Raw genomic sequence first — 24,911 nt, 5'->3', positions numbered from 1 at the left:
TTTTCTCAAGAGACAGAAAAAAAAATTCGTTTTTTTTGGGCCACCCTATTATTTATATCGACTGGGGTAAAATTTTCCGAGAAATCGAATGATATATGTAATTAGTTTTGAAAAAAAGTTAATTTGTTTCTAAAAAATGCGATTGAAAAAAACCGGTGGTGCTAATTCGCACTAGTGTGAAAATACTGGATCACAATAGAAATAAAAGATTTTAAAGGAGACTCGTCATTTAATATTTTGAAAACCAAGTTTTATTGAAGGATAATCTGTATTATACTAGCAATTTTTCTTATTAGTGTGACAATATCATTGCCAAGCTTAATAAAAAAAAATTTGCTACAACAATTTTACAAATTAAAAACTTTAGTAAAATATTTTTATTATGACAGCACCGTAACATCTCTGGACCTTTTTAAAGCAGATATTTTGTTAAGCACTTAAAGATAATCGATTTCTATTTATGGGTAAAAAGTATTTCCCTCAGTATATATTTCTTTAAATACATTTCTAATAATTTAACTTCTGTATAGAACAGCATCCAACTCACAACTGCATTTTCTCGGTATTCTAATGGGTCCTTTTTAACTTCTACAATTTAAATTTCCACATTCTAGCTGGTGTTAATTAACACCGCATCCCGTGCTATTTTAAATATTTAATTAACCAAACCTACATGCACAACGTAAGCCGGGGCATATTATATCTACTTAATCTAATTAAATTTCACATTTACTAACCAGAGCAGCTGCCTGTTGGAGGAATATGAGGAAAAGCACGCTGCGAAGAAAACGGCTATGCAAAATACACACGATAGTCTCTACCATTCTGCACTGAATATTATTAACGTTTTTCCTCTAATAATAATTTCAAGGGAACCGTACCAAGTGATTTTCCTAGTGTTTTAAAATTTTAAATGAAAAGTAAATTGCGTTATAGTCTTTCGGATCTCAGTTAAAGAACCAAGAGGTTGGCGGTATGTACCAGGTTCCGTCGCTGACCCAGCAACTCGGCATTGAAATATTTAAAAAACTTGTTCCCATATTTATTTAGCCATACCCATATTCAGGTCTAGTCGAACTAAACGTGGAAGGGGTAGAAATGTGTACGTCCAGTTGAAAAAGCGCGCGGGCAAACGGCGTATAACAGCCGCACTGGGCGACTGGGCAATAAATCTCAGTTGTTGACAAGTTGTTGACAAATTGCCTAGCAGTGCAGTGCAGCAATGCGGAATTTGGAGTGATTCAAGTAATTTTCACTTATTATAGGCATCTTCTATTAATCATTCATATTACAATTGCGAAAGGGGGATATTTTATTCACTTATTATTACAACATGGCATTTTGGAGACCTTTTGAAACGGATCAAAACGAAATTTACCGTACATATAATAAAATTGTTTGAGGGACATAAATAATAAAAATATGTTGTTAGCCAAATGAACATATAACAGAAATTTTCTACAGGTTATATACAAATTATTATATTTTTTTACCTTTAGCAGAAAGCTTTTTTAGGGACGCCTACGAAACTCATTACATTTTATTGCTAGGCGTTTTTATACAGGTCCAACTGACTTCGGAAAGACTATACTAGAGATATGCAAAATGTATTCATATTTATTTCAGAGTGCCCCCCGTCATACTTTTCTTTCCTTACGTAATATCTTGTATACTTTGATATAACATTTGCACCGAACTATTACGGAAATATTTAGCAATTCATTAAATTTGTGAGTATGACTATGTACATTACACAAACGTGTCGTAAAACTCGCAAATTAGTAGCATTTCATACCGCATTTTTTCCGCTCAAGGCTAATTTTATACTTATCTGAAAAAGTTGTAACCTTAGCGTGTTGAGCAAATATTTGAAAAAATTTCACAATTTGAAATTATCATAACCTCGAAATTGAAAGGTTAGATACAGAAATAATATTTAATAGATCTTCGGTTTTCTATGAATTCGTAGGGTACAGGATGTTTTTCAACACCACGTCCCAGGCTTTGTTGATTTCAATCAAACAGGCCTAGGAAAATGATTTTGATAATCAAGGCGGCAATAATAAGGCAATAATCAAATGTGGTATCGTACATTTTATCGATGTAACTATAGGATCTAAAGTTTCATTTGTCCTGTGAAGTCTACAATCTGTTTAATATAATAGGGGTATCATATCGGTTAAAAGTTATTTTAATGTTTATGATTGTATTTGCATAAGATCAAAATGCAAATTATAATAACACATTAATTGGAACTTCAGGAAAAACAACTTGAATATCTTCAAACTGGCATACATGCCCTCAAAAATACACAAATATTTTTCAAACTCAAAAAGTTCTCAATACAAGCCGGTTTACATATCAGTTCGATGACCTACATCAGTTAAGAGAGAGCCTGTCGACCTTGACAGTAGCTTAAAATAGTTTACTGCATCTTTTAGCTGAAAAGAGGAACTAATGTATCTGCGACAAAAGAAAAAATATCATATTTTTGATAAGATAAGGTAATAATCTAATACTCGTCTTACGAAAAAGAATGTAACCCTAAATGGTTTTAAAAAGTTGTGTTCGAAAATATCTAGTCTCTAACAGCTTACTTTAAACAAACTCTAGAAATACAATACGGTGTTCTAGTTATTGAAAATATAGGCAGAACATTCTATCCTTAAAAAAAAAGGATATAAATATTGTTATGGATTCAAGCCAAATAACAGAGAAATTTGAATGTGTGTGGGATGCTTAAGGGACGCTAATATTATATTATACTCTAAAAATTTCAGTCCCTTTGCAATCTAAAAGGGCCCTAGGCAATTTCGTACTTATAAAGAATTAACTATAGTTTCCTTGACATTTCATTTTCACAGGTACCCGATATACATTGTACAAACGTTGCGTAATAACAGGTAGAAACTGTTATTGTATAGATATCAATCGATTTTAATTAACTGTGCCCAATTACGTCCATTTATATCTTACAGGCTCGTATATGGAATAAATTTTTAATGACTGAAATGGAAGGAAGGAGGAAATACGCATTATTAAGAACATAAACGTGCCATAATGTCGAGAAAGAATTACAAAAAATAGAACGAACCATATGGGGTTACATATTAGTCACCACAGTTTAATTAGTTATATCAATTAAGTGCGACAGACAGACGTATTTCAAAACAGAGACGAATTCATAGACGAAGTAAGTATAAACGAAAAATACATATTTCCACGTGTTAATAATTAACATAAAGGAATGTAAATAACAATATAAATAAATAATCGAGACTTGAACACTGGCGCCTGCTAAATTCAGTAGCGTCCCTCTGAAATCGATATGGAAGTAAATTGGGGATTTTATTGTTAGCCCTAAAACCCATATAAAGATATGACGGTTAAACTATTAGGTATATTATTCCCGTGGGAATTACAAATTAGGAATATATGCAGCAAGGAGTTTGGACAGCAATCGCATGCCTGGCAAAAACATTCACACAACGACGAACGGTAGAAAAATTGAGAAACTTTACCTTGTGATATGTGTCCTTCTGCCATTGCTTGATCTTGTTCAAGACGTCATTGGCCAAATTATCCCTAATTTTGGAATGCAGATCGCACCTCCTGTCGGCCTCCACCAAGACGCCTTTCCAGGCGGCCTCCGTGGTACCGTACTCGGGCCCCTTTTCAATGGAGTCGTTCCATTTCTTCGACCACGCCTTCAGCGCCTTGGCGTAATTCTTCTCGATGTCCGCCCGCTCGTTCACGAGCGTCATCAGCTCCTGGCACAGCTTGTAGCCATCCTCGATGCGCTTCGTAGTCTTCTTGTAGTTGCTGGGCTCCCAGAAGGAGTCGCTCGTGGCTATGAGCATGTTGTCATCGCTGTGGTGGGACATCGTCAACCCGCCACACCTGGAAAAGACGCAACCGGGTCACCAAGAAGATAAAATAAATATCTGACATAGTAAAAAAAAAACATAACGTACGTTGCTTTCGAATAAGCGGGCATATATGCACTAATATGCAGAGTTATCTGAAAATCTTCGGTTTAATAGAGATTTAATTCGGGGAAAGCAATGAATTGAAGAATCTCCAAATAGAAAACTATTTTTTAAATATTTTTCCAAATATATTTTGCTGGTGTATGCCTCAATATATCAACAAAATAATCAGTGCAAAAATTACTTTATTTTTTGCCACTTAGTACCTACAATACACCGTTGATAATATAAATAAAAATTAATCTTTGTCGAAAAATATGCTTCATTGCCTTTGCGACAGATTGTTTTGTTCAAGTGATGTTGTAAGCGCGAACATTTGAAGTTCTTTGAAAATGTAGGTTTTCCTGTTACCACAACCGGAATGTTTTGATTGGTAGGAAAATTTAACATCAGAATGTAATAAAGTGCAATAATCCATTCGATTATATGCCCATTACGAAGGAGGTCGATAATCCGAGAGGTTCAACAGAGCTATTTCAAGGTCAGTACGATATCACTTATCCTTATTTAATACACGACATTCTCTTCATAAAACTAATCCTTTGCGGCAAATGTAACCACCACAAGAATTTAACATTCGTTGAGATATAAAATCTACTTTCAAGACTACAGCAAATATGAAAAATCAGGTATAAAATAGGTCTGTATGCCGAAAAATTGCAAGAGAAACAATATTCAGTCACATTGGTCTCTAAATACTTTTTCTGAAAAAACTGGCTGTCTTTCTAATTCAAAGTATGTATTCATGTTTCATAAACACTACTTTTAAAATTCTATGGACCTTCAAGCAACAAAAGTGCGAAAGTTTAAAATTACAGCTAATTGTATTTGGCAGCAATACCATCAACTTTGCTGTATAAACAGTACTAATGAAACTTCATCAGTATATCGAGACTCCGTCAATATTTACCCTCATGAGGTCAGTAATTAAATTGTGTAACTAAAAACCCGCATTAATGCCCACTAGTGAAGCCGGAATTGAGACGACCTTTAATATATCGATTCAAAAAGTGGTTCATGAATTATTTGTTTGTTCAAGGCTAAATTTAGTGGCGTCTGAAATGAGGATTACTGTTTACAAGGCCTGTTGGTATTGAGCGGGTGTTTGCCACTGTTTTACTCTTCCTTTTCAAACCCATCTTATTCAACTTAGACTAAACAGGCCCAGTTAACAATCGGTTCAATATAACAATCAACTGTAAGTATGCATAAATTGTTGAAGGAAATATTCCATCGTTTGTTAACAAAAACTAAATTATTCTTTATTTGAAATCATAGCATTCTGGTTTATTTCAATTCGACGAGAATAACAGCAAAACTGGTTTTAGGAAAAGATATCTAGGCAATCTTTAATGGCCGATGTTAATCCATGAGATACTAGGAACTCGGTAGGATTTCATGGATATGTTAACACAACATAAAACAAATTGATTTTTTTAATTTAATCAATTAGCATTCCTTTCATTTTTAGTAAACACTCAAATGTTCTGTAACCTAATTTTTTTATAAATTACTCTCTTGATTAATTTTGCCCATATTCAGTCCTCTCATGTATCTTACTGTTCGTGAATCGATTCCTCAGTGTTAACTTTTTGATTAATTTTTATTTTTGTACACATAACTGTAATATACATAAATCCGCATCGACGGACCACTCGAATCTATAAATATTTATTTACGGAAGGAGGTCAGCGCATTAAAATTTTAAATTTCGCCCGAGCAAAAAAATCGCTTTACAATTAAACAGTTCGGTGAAAACAACCCAGATGTAAATACTGTCACTTTATGTGTATTTCATTTCGTTAATACCACTAAGAAGTAATGCCAGTATTAAGTATTGGTATTTTCATACAGAGACAATGACCTTGGACGTTAATTGCTGTTTACGGTCTAGGGAGTCCAGTAGCGTGTGGTAAATTCTAGTTCGTGGGGTGAGAAGTGTACACGACGGAGGTAAATCGTTTTAAGAAAGCACACAAAGTGGATAAATGACAAAGAAATCGGTTAGACACTGAGCATTAAAGCTAATACTGTTAAAATAAGGAGTTTTACATGCATCTAAGAATCAGATGTATTTTTGTTGAAAAACGATACATTGTAACGAAATTTGGTACAAGTAAGTTTCTTAGATTCGTGATTACGTCAATGTCAAAGTTTTTGGGCAGTTTTTATTCATTATTAATAAAATAGTGTTCTTCTAGTCCTCAAATGAAAAATTTTATATCGAATTCTGTATTTTCGAAAAGAAATTGGTTGGCTTTAGTTAAATACAGTTTTCTACAAAATTGAGTATTTTTAGGAAAAAAAATTTTGCATTATAGATTTGTAATATATTGATGGTCACGTGGGATTGAAGATTCGATTTATGTTTCTTGAATTAATCATATCTCTGCAAATGCCAGAAATTATTTATTATTGTCGCCGCTTATATTCGTGTGTACGAACTGGATCGATGAAAAAAGGTTTATTTGTCAAATAATCCCACGCATACGTGGGTGTAATCACAGATACAGTTACTGAAAATCATTTCGCGGTAATAAACAACACAGTTATTTTATCGAAAACAGATATCGAAATGGGTTAATATCAGCTAAAGAATCGCTGTTATTAATAAACATACTTTAGTCGACTGTATGTATCATCATATGATTTTCTCTCTCTCTCTCCGCAAAACCTATTCACTGTTATTGTCAACCAACAAATAACAAAGAGGTATTCATTATCTTGTACGTACTTCAACTTCCCGAACTTTTCAAAGCGACGCGGGCTTTTATATAGAACCAATTTCCATTCTTCAAATTCCGGACGTTTCGCTTACCAACTAGGTCAAGAGTTTTCCGATTGAAAAAGCAACAATCGATGCATATACACTGTTTAGATATCGCTTTAAAAATAACGCGATCACGGTTTACGTTTTGAACCAGTGATTAAAAATAGCTTCTGTTTGGATAAATAAAATATCGTTTAGTGTTTGGTGCAACGTCGGATGTATTAGTAGAGAACATCACATTCGGGTGCTGGAAGATCGGCGAAACAGATGGGATTCCCATAGTGGATACAACACAGACGTCCCAGACACGGAAAACGACCTTGTGCATTTAGTCTATGATAATCAAGTGGTTTTGACTCACTGATTGCTATATTATTAAAATTTGTTATTGCATTCCATATACATGATGACCAGAAAAGACAACGACCTTCAGAATTTGGGTATACATCAATGTTATAACAAAAGTATTGGACAACCCCTTTATGAATTCATGTCGACCTTGGGTCACTATCTAACGCCCTTTACAAATGTAAGGAATGTTGCCATCTGTCTACCTGGGGAAAACAAAGTGAATCTTATAAAAACGAAATTCAACAGCCACCATATGGACGTGTATTTCTCACGATCCCAGCTGTTTCCTACGGCTTTGCAAAAGGTGTCTTACGCTTACGAATGCCACGCGACTTCTATTATGCGAAATACTTTCTAAATCCGTCAATGAGGCTCCAAATAAAGACAACTGCAACTGATGCAACGGAAGAACCGTTCTTGTTAAAATTACTAAAACCACTGAAAGGATAGTCCGGAGGAAGAAAATAAGCTCGACAAAAATTAATGGTTTAAATAATAACTTGTCCTAGCGGTGGCTGAAACAAATAGTGTTATTATCATCAACAATATACCTCTTTAGTAGTGACGTCACATACGACAAATAATAGGCAACTCCATAATACACATTGTCATGAAGAATTTCCCAATATTTTTACTAGATCGATTTTTAAATGTACTTTAGACATAAGTGTCAGAAAAATGTCTTATTTGTCATGACCTTAAATATGGCGATTCTCTGGCAATATTAGAAATATTTCAGAAGTTTCAAACCACAAGTGACAAACTAAAAGAATTATAGAATTTAAATTTATAGAACAATATTGACTTTTATACTAATTAATAAATTAAAATTACATGAATGTCACTGAGCATGCGCATTAAAGATAATTTCATGTAATCGAAGTAGCCTCCTATCATTCAGGAAAAGTTTGGTTATGGTTAATAGTAATAAAGCACTTGAAGAAAAAAACACTCGATAAACACACTGATACAGCACCACACCAAGAAAAACAATAAAAATACTTAGTAGAACTAGAAAACGCCAAGATTAAACAGAAGAGAAAATACGCTAATGGTGACAGCGATGACATATAACAAGATCTCACCTGCATATGAGGCTATTCTTTCTGAGCATGCGCATTAGGAATAACACGGCTAATGTTAAATTTTTACTTTATTTAAATTTATGAATATTCTTTTATATCGTTTTTTGTAAGTTTTAAGCACATTAGTGTATCTATTTTACCAAACACGTATTGGTTGTTCTTAAATACTCCTAAATCCTTATAAAAATAAATTCATTTGAAGCTCTTCATTTTTATAGTATCTATGTAAATAGTACACAAGGGTCAGATTCGGTCTGTACAGTTTCAACTACCTATGACAATTTGTTGCGGATTGCCTAAACATGTGACGTCACACTAAAAGAGTATTAGTGTGTCTTTCAATTAATAACGTTGAAGAAAGTGCCACCACAATTTTTGTTTTTAGTGCTTATCGTTTGCTTTTAGCTTAATATTTCTACTCTGACATTATCTATAATTTTCACCTTAGCATACAATGATGTAGGTTTGATAATAAAGACAAACATATTTCCAGTATAAACTGCTTATGGTCCCTTTTAAAGTAATGTTTTATGAATTTTACGTCGGAAACTTTAAAGACAAACAACAATGTAATAATATTGGTATATTTCAAGGTTACCCCTATATATTTTATATTGCGTGGATATTTGCTGTTATCATTACTGTATGTGTGCTGACAAAATACTTTACTTTAAAAAAAATTGTAGATATAATTAAAAATGAACCTTACGTTAGACATGACACAGTTCGGGTAAGTACTCTGCCACAACAACTCATAATTTTATCACTTCACAAATTGCTTCACGTGACTACATGGCCGATTACAGATTTTCACCTACTTTTCCATACGTTCGACCACCCGGCGACAAATAAGTGAAACAACAAATTGCACTCACTAAACTTAATATTACTGAGGAAAAAAATAAAAATTTTAGGTAAATATCAAAACTGCATGCATCTCTGGAACATTCAAGCGACTGTTTAATAGCTGATTTTTAGGAATGGGATGATTCACACGAGACTCCATTGTCTTTTTCGTCTATTTCCAGTCAGTTGTTAATTCGCTACGCTTCTTGAAACGCTGTTATTATTTATTGTATCCACCTCGACTTTAAATCTGTCGATTCATCCGTATCTCAAAACTCACTCCAGTTCCTTACAAATATCCTTCAACTAAATACTTTTTATTCAAATTTTTGTTACTTCTGGTCCGCATTGTCGACGTGTGGAGAACGACATAAGAGACAACTATTTCCTTATGTCGCTTTCACAATGTATTAGAACTGGCATCAATTTTTTCAGTTCCTCGGTCGCTCGACATCTGGTGCTGCTACAGAGTTTGATACGCTGTCGGAAACTCCATCGAGACCAGTTGTTGAAAAGGAAATGAAGTGGTAAACATGAATACTGTTTGGCCCTCTGCCGCTTTATCAATTACCCATTATGATGCACAACTGCGGATTTTGTTTACAGGCTTGATATCAATATATAGCAAGCCAACAATAGGCGTCAGTTGCCGCTTTCATCCAGGATTTGACGTTGACGCGGGTACGACTGGTCGATTACTTTCACGAGATTCGCCATGAAGAGTCCTGGTGCAGAAACTATTTTTTGTGGCGAATTTGATAATGTTCCTGATGTTAATTCTATTCAGGAGTAATTTAAGGTCACTATTTTCTGTAGGAATATTTAGGAAATCTAATAGATTTGAAAGGAAATCAAGAGATTACGCTCATTACTACATAATTTAGGATAATCAGCAAAAAGTAGCTCCGGAGAAGTAACCTTGGTTGCAAAGGTCGTTTATGAACATAAGGAAGCGAAGAAGGCCCAACTTTGAGCCTTGAGGTATCCCAAAATTGATATCGATCTTGCTTCTTCTCATTCTATAAACAGTTTGCTGCCTAATAAGCAAGACTAATTAATAAAATTTAAAAGCTTTTCGGAAAATATGAATCTTTGTAACTTAGTACAATGCTTTACTTTATTTTTAGTGTTCATGGGATGTGGTGAAAGTTATTTAGAATCATCACTCAGACAAATATGACTAACGCTTTATCACTTATTTATTATTCTTTTATAGACATAATACATTGTTATATAAATATAAAGCGTCTGTATGATTAAACATCATTCCATGTGTTAACTAGTTATCAATAAAGACATGACAGTCTTTGGTAACCCAATTTTTTTAATTCAGTTAGAAAATGGGAGCGTCAGTAAACGATTATGTTATTAAAATATAATTCCTTATGCAAAATAGGTTTTTGCCTTTCCATTTGGACATGAAAATTGGATTTCTTTATGTTAATGTACGCCAATTATCTGGGTTTTATAAAAATATTCAATAATAGGCATATTAAATAAATGTTGTAGATATCTATATTTCTCTATATTAACTATAAATCCATTATTAATCACTATATTAACACTTAAAGACTATCAGAAGTATTAAAATGCAATTTAGATAATGCTTCAAATTGTTCCAGAGAAAGATAAGCGGCCCCGATGTTCTGAACTTTTTCCATACAGTTGTTTTTGTTCATTTATATGACCCCTTTATTACAAGCAAAAAATACACTATAAAATAATAAATGTTGAATATTACACCATCGCAATGTATTCTACTTCTGGAATACATCATTAAAAAAAAACATGATTGGCTACCTTAAAATATTGAACGATATTTTTATATGTATTGTTACATGTCCCCAATATTTGAAAAGGTGATACGTGACTTTGACTTGATTAGACCAGCTATCGATGGTGCTAAAGCAGATAATACAACATAATTTGTCATTTCACAAATAATATCGAAAACATATAAATACGTGACAAACAAATATCATTGCACCGACTATATCTCTAGAAAATAATAGATACAGAAACGATCCACTATACTCCGGATATACAAACGAACGTACAAAATTTGCTTGCCTCAGATAGCTTCAACAATTAATTAATATACATTATGTGAAGCATTTCTGGGTTGGTCGCATACTGGGAGCATAAATTAAGCCAGCAGCAAGTTTTTAAACACAAAAATGTCACGCCTCAGGGTGACACAACTACGGTATTATTCGTAAATCGAGAAATCTATTAACACAAACAGGAAATAAACTACAAATTCGTAACTCGATAACGAATATATTGTACAAATATTTATGAAGTAGGATGGGTTATACCTGTACAGTTGCAAGGAATGAGCGCATTAAACATTTTTTGAATAACTGACAGACCTAGATTTACTTCAACTGTAATTGTTGGAACGGTAAATGTAATATTTTAATGTTATTACCGAAGAAAATTAGAAAAATTATCGTTCTGATTCAATACGAAGGCTAATTTGCACTGCCGAGCACGAAGTAATACAGGGGGTTGCTAGATACTGCTCTGATGATAAATATATGACACTTTCGATTATAATTTTCAACAGAAATAGACAATTTTTCTTTATGCGGAACTAATGTGAAAATAAAACTAACAAAACAAAATAAAAACGTGTCAAAACAACTGGAAATTTATTTTATGTTTATTTGTCCTCGTTCGCAAGCATACTATAGTTCCTATTATAAGAAACAGTTATTCTTTAGAAAAACAAATAAAGTAGCGTACTTAAAATAGTTATATATTCCAGTAAAGTAAAATGTAAACATAAAATTTTAAAAATTGGAAGGTAGGTAATGCTTACCATGAATTTACCGGGTTAGGCAATAACATGCAAGGAATTTTGTAACTGACCTCACGTCCCTAAACGTTGCAGATTTCGATTGCAAAAACTACAATTTGGGAAAGTTCATTCTATTGGCGTTGATGAAAAAACAATGTATTTTGAAATAGCTGCTGTGATATACAAACTGTATTAAATTCTCTTTGTTTTTTACATAAAGGTACAAGAGAGAGATGAATGCCAGATGGCAAAATTGTTAGTAATTTCTGTGAATTTTAGGCTATTAGTATTTGTAATAAAGAATTATGTGTGCTCTTGTAAGATATTTTATTTTTATCTTTTAAAACTGCAAAATTAATGAAATTTGTTTGTGCCTTTAATTTTTTCCAGTAGTGTATATACATACTTTTATGTTTTGACTGCATAACTAAGGTAGAGGTTTCACTTTGTGACATTATTATGCCATTTTCTCCTAGCTTCCATAGAAAAATACCAACCAAAGTAACCCCAATACAAGAGATGCCCGTTTAAATTTTTTATTTCAAGGAAAACTCATTACTCACACGTTTACAACGTTTTGTTTTTTTTTTATTCACACATTTTTAATGTTATTTTTACTTTTCCACGAGTTCTGTTCTACTGGATGATTTCATACGCATCTTCCTCGAAGAGGAATATCCTGTTACACACAACGCTTCAATATGGCAGCAGGAGGTACTCACCCAGCACCATTGTCTTTAGAAATCAACATGAATAACAAGAATGTGCCAGGGGGTAATCCAAAATCGAGAGGCGACAAGCGACACAAGAATTATACTTCACGGTGCGCTTTCGATCACATTCGCACAAACTAGAGTTCGTTCACGCGCTCGACGGGCTACTACTCGTAAAGGCAATACCAGATACTGACTAAGAGCTAAGGAATGAAGAACTATGCACTGGCGACTACACTAACCTAACCGGACTTCTTTCACGTACTGATTGTTAGTGGTGGGCATGCAGAAGGATAATACGCTCGGCATGTCGGTGGATATCTTCAACAGTCGGATGATCACAATTTCGTATTTGTGTGGGACTTTCAAAACAATAAACCGACGAAGTCGACTAACCACGTAGAAGACTACGCGGCCGATGGCGTTCGATAGATGGGAAGGCGTTCAACTGCCCCAAGGCTGGCAAATCTAATATAGCATGGCGAGTCGACCTGGGAAAAATTACCCGTTATGTCGTAGGCACGAAAAAGCTCAGTTTGGATTGTAACAGTACTATTACGTCGAAAAAACAATGTTGGGATCTATTCGAGCCTTGTAGGAACTGGGTGATGATGCGTTATGGTAAATTGGGACAAATTACAGGACGTCAGCACGGGGGGTGTGAGAAAATTCGAAAAAAAACATAAGAGAATAATTTTATGATCCGCAACAGGTCCTATTTTGACCTCCATGCAGTCCTTTCTGCGGGGGATCTTGAAAAATAAAGTAAACAAACAATGTGTGTAACCCAAAGGAGAAAATATTGACCAATTGAGAAATGATACAAATTCAAGGGCATTATCGACATTTTCGAAAAAATATTGCAAAATTTCCTTAAATAGCAAAAAACGGATAGCTGCATAATGTAACCAGCCATGTTTTCTTGGAAACATAAAACAAAAATCAAGCTTTCATTAACTTTCATCTAGCTTGACTTTGGCAGTTTTACAAAAGGTCAAGCTATAATTATTTCAGGCGACCTCTAAAATTAGATGTACAAATCCAGAAATATTCCATTCTCTCCCCAAAATCCTGATTCGGCCGTAGCAATAAAATTTTGATGGGTGTAAGAGGTGTTGCACTCCAATAAAACTGAGAAACGATTTTATCCGTCTCGAGTATTTTTAGATATTTAAGTAATATCACGGACATAAATAGTGTCATTATTTTTGTATATTATCTAATGGGGAACAAACACTTGGATCATTTTTATTTTACTCAAATTTTGTTTTATTGACTTGAAAATGGATTACACGAGTCGCGATAAAACATAATAATAATATAAGTATAATATTATTTAAAGTAGAGACACAAGTCAAATGCAATTTTAAAAACGCTAGCATTCTGTCACGCATATGTATACAAATAGTGCAATCGAAAAACGTGTATTCCAATCTAATCAGCTTCTGTATCAAGCGAAATGTTAACGAAACGATATACGCTTTTCCTTTTTCGCCGTCGTATTTTACGTGACACAGAAATTAGATTTCACACAGCTAATCGCATTTATAAATCTAATTAAGTATTTATTGCATGAAATTGATTCCTCCGTACGACCTAAAAATTTTGTATACACACGCATGCTTACACGCAGAATAACCAAGAAACCAATTAAAATTTTATGACTTATTTATATTCCATATAAAATGCCCATAAATAATCCTTATAGAGCATAAATCCTCAGTTACAGTATTTACTCAATATATATCAAGCCTAAAACCTTCCTAAAAATGTATCATTATCATATTAATTTTGCAGAAGTCGTCAAGTTTACATGTTATTAATAATGATCAAGGCTAACAACCTTTAAAAATCTAATTTAGTTTAAAATTAGAACTACATATTACATAATTAACCTTAAATAAAAATAATACTATACTTTTGAATAAAACTTGAGGGTTTGTTTACATTTTATCTGCCTGCCTGTTTTAAAGTGCAAATTATTTCCGTTAGAGGGCGAAAGCTTAGCTTGAACCGCCAACAGTAAACGCTTTCTTTTAGGTGAACCGCCTACTATTAACTGATCTGGGATCAGCAAAGGAATGAATCCATTAGAAATTAAAAGAAGAGGATTAATAAGTTCAGCAAATTACGCAGTATGCTAGAAAATGAATATAAATTTCTGATTTTTGGCGATTACACAATAAAACCAGATAAGATATAATTAATTCAATTTCTGCCTTTGAATCTGGCGAATAATTAATTATAAAAGGCAATTAAAACGGTTTATCACGAACAGGTAGATACAATATCTGCTTGCATCAGACTGTTCCAATGTTTACACTCGAGAAAGAAGCAGAATGCAAGGTCGAGATTTTAAATATTTTATCACTTATCCTTCACGGAGGTGGAACTTCATTTCTTGATATACATATCACCATCAGGGGCGCCGTTTGGGGGAAGAAAAGGGAGCGGCAATTGCCTCCCCATAGAAGTTCAGTAAGTAGGTAGGTGCTTATTTTTTAAACATATGAAAGAAATAAGGGTCAACAGTTACTTTAAAATTACTTGCTGTTTTCTTCATGTTTTCAAGTTCAAATAGAATGTTATAAATGTAAAAAGTACGTTTTATTTAAAGGTCCGTCAGTAAATCGTACATCCCAGGTGCGTACTCTGTCTCCACTTAACGAAATGAAAAATAAACATATTTGAGGAATATTAGGTTAGATTTTGCGCACAACAGCGACACGTAAGTTAAAATACAAACCATTTTTTGTCGAATATTAAAATATCATGATTAAATTGTGACAACTAAGCTAGAGCCAATCTACGTTTGGTAGCAGAAAGGCAATGTTTGAATAGCCAAATGTGTATTTAAACTATTTCTGCATAGTAAATAAAATGTCCTGAAATTCCAAGTCTACAGATATAATAGATATATTGCGTGTCTAATGGTCGTGTCAAACACTAAGCAAAAAACTGTAAATACGACTTTTGTGTGTAGTTTTTGGGCGAACTTTGAGTAAGCCAGAGCTGTATTTGCATTTACCAAGAGATTCTTAATACTAGCTTTGATCAAGAGAGAAACCGCAGCAATAACTCAGTGTATAAACAATTATCTACGTCATATGTATGATACTCGCATGCGTCATCTCCCCATCATCCCGATTTCTCTCTATTATTTTAGTAATACTTAAGTAATTTAAATGGAAGTGAGTATACGTATCACGTATCCCTGATTTTTACGTCATGTACTATTTACCCACGGACCTTAGACATATAAGGAAATTATGTATTACGATATTTTAAATTCTCTGGATTCCGTGTTAACGGTGCTTATGACGTTTGCCCATCTCAAGTCTTCCAACGTCCAAGTCTTAGGTTTATATTTTTCTGATTTGCATATAAAGTTTACTAAATAAGATAAGATTTTTTTATATGAATGATGTCACTGTCAACCTTTTGCATATTTCCTTGTACGATGCAGCTGATGTTGATAAGTTAATAACAAATTTCACCGCAACAACAATTTAAGTTAATAATAGCACGAACAAAACACTAAACAGCATTGGATTAGTATAATTATAGACTGTATTATTTGTAAATGTTACCTTTGCTTGACGTTTTCAATCGTATGACTTACTTTGAGCATTTCCAGCAACGCAAACACTTCCTCGAACGAATTTTTTTCAACATTTTTTTTTTGGTTCTAAATATTAACGCAGAAGGTGTGTGGTACGACTTCAGAAAACTTATTCTTAACTTATCTACATCAAATATTTACTTTGCTTTGTGTTGAGCGTGCTTCCTAGGCATATAACAGTAAAATTGTTGGTATTAAAATGATTTAAAAGTAACATTCGTGTAGGAACATAAGGTTAACATTGATAAAATTCAGGCTTGATTTAGCAGAATTTGAAATAATTATAAAAATTCAGTGTGTCATATTTCTCACATATGGAAATAGTTGTGATGCTCGCTACAATTGAAACTTTCCAATGATGGTACCTATACCAAAGAATCAATTTCTTTGTTTTAATTAAATTGAGGTATATTCCTCACATGCGCGCCACTGAGGCTTTTAAAGTAATTAAACTAATGCAAATTTAAAGAACTATGTTAAGGTAAATTATACTATGGTTATTTATAAATGCTTAGGTACTTGAAATGATTCATTTTGTAAATAAATTACAAGATTAATTATACATTTGTTTCATCTTGTCTCTATATCCTCGAAATACAAATCTACTAATATTAACTATCACAATATTCTCTTAATTTAGGATATAGATATCCGCATCTATCTAATTTTACAGTATAGTAAACACTACTATTTAAAAAATCGATTGATATTTAACGACAGCATTTAAGTTAGTACCACCTTGGCAAAAATATCTACATTTATTACAATAAAATTATCTGTCACCTGAGCTATTTAATATTTACCTTAAAGATAAGCGTCTCCTACATAATCCTAATATAATAGCTTGCTTGTTTTTATATAATTCGTTAAAGATTGATATCGTATCTATAATAGCACAGTTTCGACATACTACAGATGCTGCAACATATAAAATTGAAAAATTTTCTAGATAAGATATTACTAATTCCTATTTTTATCTGAATTGTTTGATTATAGAATTGTTAATTTTTACTTAAGAAACGCTTCTGCTTTATGGAGAGAGAAATTTTAAAACGAAATAATTAAAAGTTTTGAACAAGAACAAAATAATCAATTTTATAAATAAGAAAGGGCATCTATCTGCAAAAATACTTGGACGTAGAGTTAAGGGGCGTGGCTTCTAGCTCGAATGAAAAACAAAACAGATTACTTAACATAACCTCAAAATAACTGAAAATTTCAAAAAATTTAAGACAAAGTACCATATTACATATTACCAACAACTAATTTTTCTAGAGACGATTCTGTTTAAAGCAAAAATCAGTTCAGGACAAGAAACATGCTTACCTAAGTAATTCATAATCATATATACATAAGTAGTTTTCAAAATTCCAGACGACGCTACTGTTTTAAAAACACCACAGATGTATGTATACCAACATGAATTATAATTTTACAAATCCTAAATGTTAGAAAACTTTATATACATATATAAATACAAGTCGTTTTATGTTTACGGCTTGAATTAATGTCTAATTACAATAATTATAGAGTAGAAATTATATTCATTTTTTTATTTGTGGTTATGTCCACTTCGAATAAATTAAAAAAAAAACTAATTTTTAGAATTAAGAAGAAAGTAGTTTAACTATTTAGATTCATTTATCTGATGAATGCGTATTCTACAATCAAGTAAATGATAGGTTTGAATCAACCGATAAATAATTAATACCTTTGTAATTCCAATTAAAAATCGAGTGTTTTAGCGAAGTTGGTACACACTAAATTCATTTAAATTTATTGCAATGTATCGGAAATGCATGTCTCGTACAACCCAATCCCAATTAGCATGTGTACGTGTTATTTTCCCTAGTTGTCGAGGTATTATTTTAATTCCTACAGGTGCTTGAAACTGTCCTTGGCTTACAGGTAGTTCAACTTACCTATCCAGAGAGTGGGCGTTCCACAATAACCGGATTTAATTATTTTTAATAACAACATTCCTAACTATCCAGAAGTATGAATTTAGAACCCTTTTCTTAACAAAAACGTCATCTCACGAGTACCAATCCTTACCTGATCAATTCAGCAAAAGTAGTCGAAGTAATCCAAACTGAAACGGCGTTCTTTCACTCCCGCACCACCACTTTTGGAATTAGTTTTTGGAAGTTATTACACTTTAAGTGAAGATTAACTGATATGTAAATAAATGAAAAAAGCAACACATAACGTACGCACACCAACCGATTTTGTGAAACTGACGGGTGACGGCACAACCTGGATTTCCGTAATTTACGGAAATGACAGTTGAGGACGCCACCGATAAATAAAACTCTCAAACTACAAATTCTGGTTTGCAAACAAGCTAACGGATTGGACAAGGTCAGCTATTTGCTTGAAGAGGGCGCCAGTAATGGGCGTCGGGCGGTAAAAGGTCGTTCTCACTTTTCAATTTTCACAGGGATGTTTGTTGAATTATGTATTATGGCTATTTCCTAATCGCCATTATATTAAAATACAGATATGTATAATTTTTCGATTTTTGATCATTATGCATATTATTTATAAAAAAGTTTCTGCGAGATGTAAACAACAAAAATTATTTTTCTGTTTGAATATTTGAATGAAGTTGATATCCATGATCAAAATGCGTGGCACATTAAATAGTATCATAAAAGAAGTATTTCCCTTCTGCAAACTTTATAAATACATAAAAACATCTATGAACTTGATACAAGTACTACAAATATTACAAAATCATTTATACAAGCATTTAAGCAGGTTTGTTGCCTAACTATCAGCGACGTTCAGATTTTGATGCCAAGGCTAACTTGCAGGTCAAAAATTATACATTTTTAATTCACATTTGATTTATTATATATTCTTTAAAATGTCACATAAAATATTGCACTTAAAACCTTGTAAATATATTTTAATTTTTGAAATAATTTATTTATTATGCTGTACTGGGTGTATCTAAAATACTTGACTAAACTAAACTTCGGGAGTAACGAGGCTTGTAATTTTCCATGGCAACTTTTTGGCTTGCAAGATATTCCAATTCCACTATTATTACAAAACACCAAAGGCTTTACAAAAATAAGCTCTGGTTGCATGTATCTAGGATACACCGTTTTCGCGAAAAGTTGTAAAATATCATACCATGCATAGGTAATTATTGCTAAAAAAATCATGAAATCACGTTATTTTTAATATAATTATAATAACAATTCAAACAGTCGCTTTATCCATGACTAAAACAAAATATTATTTAAATGGCTCATTTGTCTTTTTTGTGTGAAATTGTTAGTTCAAGTTTCATCAACCTACGTTAAACATCTTCAGAGATATTTCAATAAAGGTGTATATATTTTTTAAACTTTAACACTCTCTATGTCGAGAAGCAGTGTCTTTATCTTTTGGCTTTTCAGACTTTTGGATTGTAAACTGAATATTTGTGTTCCCAATATTAACACTTCGTTTTATTTTGGCGGTCTCCTATTTAATGACTAGGTAGCAAAATAAATTGTTTATTCATGAAGATGACCTCCACAATAAAATCGACAGCAGGGGAATAAGAAGGAGAGAAAGCAACTAAGTATGCAGGTCACCTGTGCGTATTCATTATTCTGTGGAAGTTAGTTAGGAAAACATCGTGGTGAATTAGTTTAATTGTACAAAAAATGAGGACTGACATATACTTGAATAATTAGTGTTGATAACGTAAGTAGTTCCGCTTTATATTATTTAAAATTTAAGAAAATTAGAAAATAATTTTTTTGCTGTATTGTAGCTGAACGAATGCTAAGTGCCAATAGTACTAAGATTCCCTAAACATTAAAAAAAAATAACAAAAAAAAAGAAAGTTCGTAACTTTTAAATTAAGTATTTTGATACTGGTATTCGATTAATAGATTTGTTTAGGTCTAAGAAGGCGTTCATTAAATTATTGTGTTATGTTTCAGATTTTTTTCATACCATGTCTAATAAAATAGATAAACTCTCCAAAATTTTCACAAGAAGCCGATCTCACACCGTCCTAACAGAGTCAGAAATCCTTCAGCCACACTCGGAAAATCTAGAAAGGGTCAAACCTTATTCAGAAGTCCCTGGACCAAGACCGATACCGGTTTTGGGAAACACCTGGAGACTTTTACCAATAGTCGGGCAGTACGACGTTTCGGACGTGGCTAAACTGTCATCCTTATTCTACCAAGAATATGGAAAGATCGTCAAATTGTCCGGGTTGATAGGAAGACCAGACTTACTGTTCATCTATGACGCAGATGAAATAGAAAAAGTTTACAGAAGGGAAGGGCCTACGCCCTTCAGACCTTCTATGCCTTGTCTTGTGAAATACAAGAGCGACATAAGGAAGAACTTTTTCGGAGAATTGGCCGGAGTTGTCGGAGTGTAAGTTTTTGTTGACTTTGGAAAGTGTCATTTTTTAACTGGAATGAACTTAAATTTTATTATTACCAGGCATGGAGAACCATGGAGGCTCTTCAGGACTAAAGTGCAGAAGCCCATTCTTCAACTCAGAACAGTGAAAAAGTATATTGAGCCAATAGAAGTTGTCACCAAAGATTTTATTCAAAGGTAGGAAAAAATTTTAATATATCTTTAATGGTTAGTTTCCCGTCGCAATTTAACAAACCTAAAAAAAATAACATTGTATACACAAACATATTACTTCATCACTGACATAAATTAACAATGCTTCGTGAATTGATTAACTAAATAATCTCCTCGCATTTTTAGGATGCTTGAAATGAAGGACGAAAACGATGAGATGCCTGCTGATTTCGATAATGAGATTCATAAATGGTCTCTAGAATGTAACTTAGATCATTAAACATTCTACAGTTGTGTACTAATGGTTATTTTTTCAGGCATTGGACGAGTATCGCTTGATGTTAGATTGGGTTGCCTAGATCCAAATTTGTCCCCAGAGTCCGAACCTCAAAAAATAATAGACGCTGCCAAGTATGCACTGAGGAACATAGCGATCCTGGAATTAAGGTTTCCGTTTTGGAGGTACTTTCCCACGTCGATCTGGACCAAATATGTGAAGAATATGGACTACTTTATAGAGTAAGTATTGCCCTAAAATGATCTGAAAGGTTTAAAAGTGCTCACTATTACATAATTTCAGAGTTTGCATGAAGCATATAGATGCTGCCATGGAAAAATTGAAGACAAAAACAGTGTTAGATGAAAAGGAGCTGTCTCTAGTGGAACGAATTTTGGCCAATGAACCGGATCCTAAAACTGCCTACATTTTGGCACTGGACCTTATTTTAGTTGGAATTGATACTGTAAGTAAAACTTAATATAAAGGCTGATTCAGAACTTATCTAAAAAAAAAAAAAATTGGATGTACAGGGGACTCTTACGTATACAGTTTTGTAAAGAAAAAATCAAAAAGGGTAGTTCGAAAATGATTTAAAAATACACCTCTGCACGGCACTGGTCCATAATACAAATGTTGTCTTGCTTCACCATAAATTAAAACGATATCCATTAACTCCGAGTTGCTATTCACTCACACAAGCCATTTTGACACTAACTACTAAAAAAACTATTGTAAACACCACGGATAATAGGTAAACACTATCGCAACGACAATTTTAAAATCGGATTTCAGTATTCGGAGTCGCTGAGGCCACGTGGCTCTCCACGCGTATTGCAATTTGCGATTGACGCTAGTGACTACAGTTGTCCAACTTCAATAATTTTTTTCTCGGAAACTATAAGGATTTTATAAAAAAATTTTTACGGTATTGACTCCATTTCTCATGCCAGATCTATTCCCAAATTTTTTGGATAAGTTGTGAATCACCCTGTATGTACAGAGTGTCCATAATTTCAACGTAGAATCTAGCAATGATTATGAGGCATTTGATTCTGCAATTTTTACTTGTTGGTCAGTTTTCTATATCACATTTTAGAATTGTGACCTATTCTGAAAAACTTTCTCGAATATATCGTTTTTCTAATCTTGCAAGTTTCGAAAATAATTTATAAAACCTTCCTCAGAGTTTATGTTTATTGAATGTAGAACCTACCGATGAAGATTAATAGGCTAATTATAAAACATCCTGTATACAAAGTTATTTAATGGATATATTTTATAATACAGTATAGCAGCTCCATTATTTAGACTACTGTTGTGACGTCACATAGTCTAAGCCAACAATGTGATTTCAGCTTTCATTTTCATCGTTTAATGGAGTTGAAATATTCCACAATATCATTAAAATTTCAATGAACTGCTTTTGTAGTAACCCTCAAAAATCGATGGATAGTACTGCATTTAAATATTATGATAATTCGGAATGTAAACAAATCATTACACATATATTACATTCTAACGAATAGATAATACAGTAGATAATGGTAAGAATAAATAAAATACGTATTACTGTCTACAGCGATTATATCACTATGACATATGAGTATTTGTATACTTTAATGATCGTACGTTTTAAAGATTGTAATGATATATCACTTTTCATTGTTCGTACTATTATGTTTTATATGAGATTCCGGCGGATGCGGCTCCCTTTTTCTGAAAATATTCTCCCCGTCTATGGATATTTTATGAAAAAGGGCTGCATTTGTAAATGATCTATCGATTGAAATAGAATCTTCTCCTTTTACTTAAAATTTAGCAATTTTAGAAATAGAAAAAAAATACTTTGTCAAGAGGTGTTTTAGAAATTCGGTTGTTTTTTTTTATTCGAAAAATGAGTTATAGATAATACGTTCTACATGAAATAAACTGCATGCTTCTGTGAACTTTTTCTTATTATGACATTTTATCAACAGGCGTTGCTATTCGAGACAATCTGAAAACGTAAGTAATAATTTCAAATTTCAGATATCAATGGCAGTATGTTCAATTCTGTATCAGCTGGCGACGAGACCAGAACAACAAGAAAAAATGTATCAGGAACTGAAACAGATTTTACCACACCCCAACGATCCGCTAGACTCGAAGAAACTAGATCAAATGGTGTTTTTGAAGGCATTTATCAAGGAAGTTTTTAGGTGAGAGTAGAAAGTATAACAATTGACGGTCCGGCGGTTAAGCGTATAACCAGGACCGGCTTTAGGAGGTCTCACTCATACTTTTTTAAATACTTAAATCATATATTTAATACCAATAAAAATTTTCATACTTTTCAGATTATATTCAACAGTTATTGGAAATGGTAGAACTTTGCAGGAAGACATGGTACTACTTGGGTACAAAGTTCCTAAAGGTGTAAGTTTTTCATTTAGCAATTTTTGTTCCTTTATTTTGTACACTTCATAAAACAACAAAAATAATGAACTTTTTGCCACTTTTCCAGATATTACCATAAAATGATATTATAATACGATAAATGATTAACGCTTAAATTTGCTAAAAATGTTTATAGGCAGTTATCAAATTTTTAGGTCCAAGTTGTGTTTCCAACACTGGTAACAGGCAGCATGGGTGAATACGTTTCAGAAGCCGACAAATTCATACCAGAACGTTGGACGAAAACTGAGAGTGAAAACTACAAACTCCACCCCTTCGCTTCCCTACCGTACGGCTATGGGGCTAGAATGTGCCTTGGTAGGAGATTTGCGGATTTGGAAATGCAGGTGTTGTTAGCTAAGGTACGATGATTTCATAAACTTTCAATTTTTATTGACGTAATCTTTTTTCATTTCAGCTTATACGGTCTTATAGGTTGGAATACCACCACGAACCCCTTGACTATAAAGTAACTTTTATGTATGCTCCCGATGGAGAACTACGGTTTAAAATGATTAAAAGAGACGATTGAAATTGGAACAATGAATGTTTAACCTCACATTCTTCCGTTTCTGTCAAAATAATTGTTTGTCTTATTATTCTCACATTTCAGTTGAAACAGATCTGAAGAACTGTGTATAAAAACTAATAGACAAATATTTTGTAATATAATTGTACTATAATATGTATATATGCAGCACCCAGCTGTGATATAACTAGTATTTATTTATATTTTACAACCAAGTTGTTATTGCACATAGTTTTTACAATAAAATTATTTAATGGTTATTAATCTTTGGTACTTTTGTCGGATTTTCAAGGACGTTTGTCTTTATAATTATGATATTATGAACAGACTATTCATAAATCTAACTCACCTAAGGAAAACTTTAACAAAAGAGTTAGTTTTCGACATTTCACTGTGAACATAATTTTGGAAACAATGCATGTTCAATATTACATGTAACTAAATATTTCACATTAATTGCAGAAATTTTAAATATTAGGTACTTGTACTTGTAACTACTCTTGAAATATGTCTAATAAATTACAGTAATACAAAAGTTTGACTTGGGAAAATCCTTAGTCATAAAGAATCTACGCAAAGTAAACCTTGGAAGGTGTTAATTAGTTGTGAAATATTCCATTAATTATTTTGTTCTATGAATAAAGAAGATAACTCGCCGCCGCCATTATTCTATGGCTAGAAATTGGCCTCAATGATTTGGGATCGAGGGGGATTATCCCTCTTTATCCTGCCTCATCTCGTGTAGGCCTGGACAGCCTTCGTAGGTGGGCCCCATCCGTCGTCTACCCCGACCGCAAATGCGGCCGGTGTAGGCGCTTTGTGGGACCTCCTTTTGTCCTGGCTGGGCCCCGCCGGCTAGGGCCCTTTCTTCTGGCGCTCTTCTTGCTTCGCCGGCTCGTCTGTGTAAACCCCGGGGGTAGTGTCATGTTTATG

At 33.1% G+C, this 24,911-nt stretch overlaps 2 protein-coding genes across 5 annotated transcripts in view; one reads left to right on the top strand and one right to left on the bottom strand.

The window, feature by feature from the left end:
• LOC108909031 (protein kinase C and casein kinase substrate in neurons protein 1) overlaps positions 1 to 18,425 on the bottom strand; it is a 33,988-nt gene extending 15,563 nt beyond the window's left edge. The window contains exons 1-2 of one of the 4 annotated variants that reach the window (XM_018713250.1): positions 18,235 to 18,425; positions 3,522 to 3,900 (exon numbers count right to left, since the gene is read on the bottom strand). In XM_018713250.1, the coding sequence (XP_018568766.1) occupies positions 3,522 to 3,884 (363 nt within the window). In that variant the 5' untranslated portion in view covers positions 3,885 to 3,900; positions 18,235 to 18,425. Of the gene's footprint in view, positions 1 to 3,521; positions 3,901 to 12,566; positions 12,755 to 18,234 lie in introns of those variants that run through there. The other 3 variants (XM_018713251.2, XM_018713248.2, XM_018713249.2) reach the window with 3 other exon arrangements.
• A 1,368-nt stretch (positions 18,426 to 19,793) lies between these two features.
• LOC108909002 (probable cytochrome P450 301a1, mitochondrial) lies at positions 19,794 to 24,200 on the top strand. Its single transcript, XM_018713206.1, has 10 exons — positions 19,794 to 19,881; positions 20,124 to 20,571; positions 20,641 to 20,757; positions 20,920 to 20,996; positions 21,051 to 21,252; positions 21,314 to 21,476; positions 23,042 to 23,211; positions 23,350 to 23,428; positions 23,605 to 23,811; positions 23,868 to 24,200. The coding sequence occupies exons 2-10, from the start codon at positions 20,138 to 20,140 to the stop codon at positions 23,979 to 23,981; spliced, it is 1,563 nt and encodes a 520-aa protein (XP_018568722.1). The 5' UTR covers positions 19,794 to 19,881; positions 20,124 to 20,137; the 3' UTR covers positions 23,982 to 24,200.
• The last annotated feature ends 711 nt before the right edge of the window (positions 24,201 to 24,911 follow it).

This window comes from Anoplophora glabripennis, unplaced genomic scaffold, assembly GCF_000390285.2.
Source record: "Anoplophora glabripennis isolate ALB-LARVAE unplaced genomic scaffold, Agla_2.0 scaffold72, whole genome shotgun sequence".
Taxonomy (NCBI): domain Eukaryota; kingdom Metazoa; phylum Arthropoda; class Insecta; order Coleoptera; family Cerambycidae; genus Anoplophora; species Anoplophora glabripennis.
The sequence above is the reverse complement of the archived record's forward strand: the minus strand, read 5'-3'. Positions and strand labels throughout refer to the sequence as shown.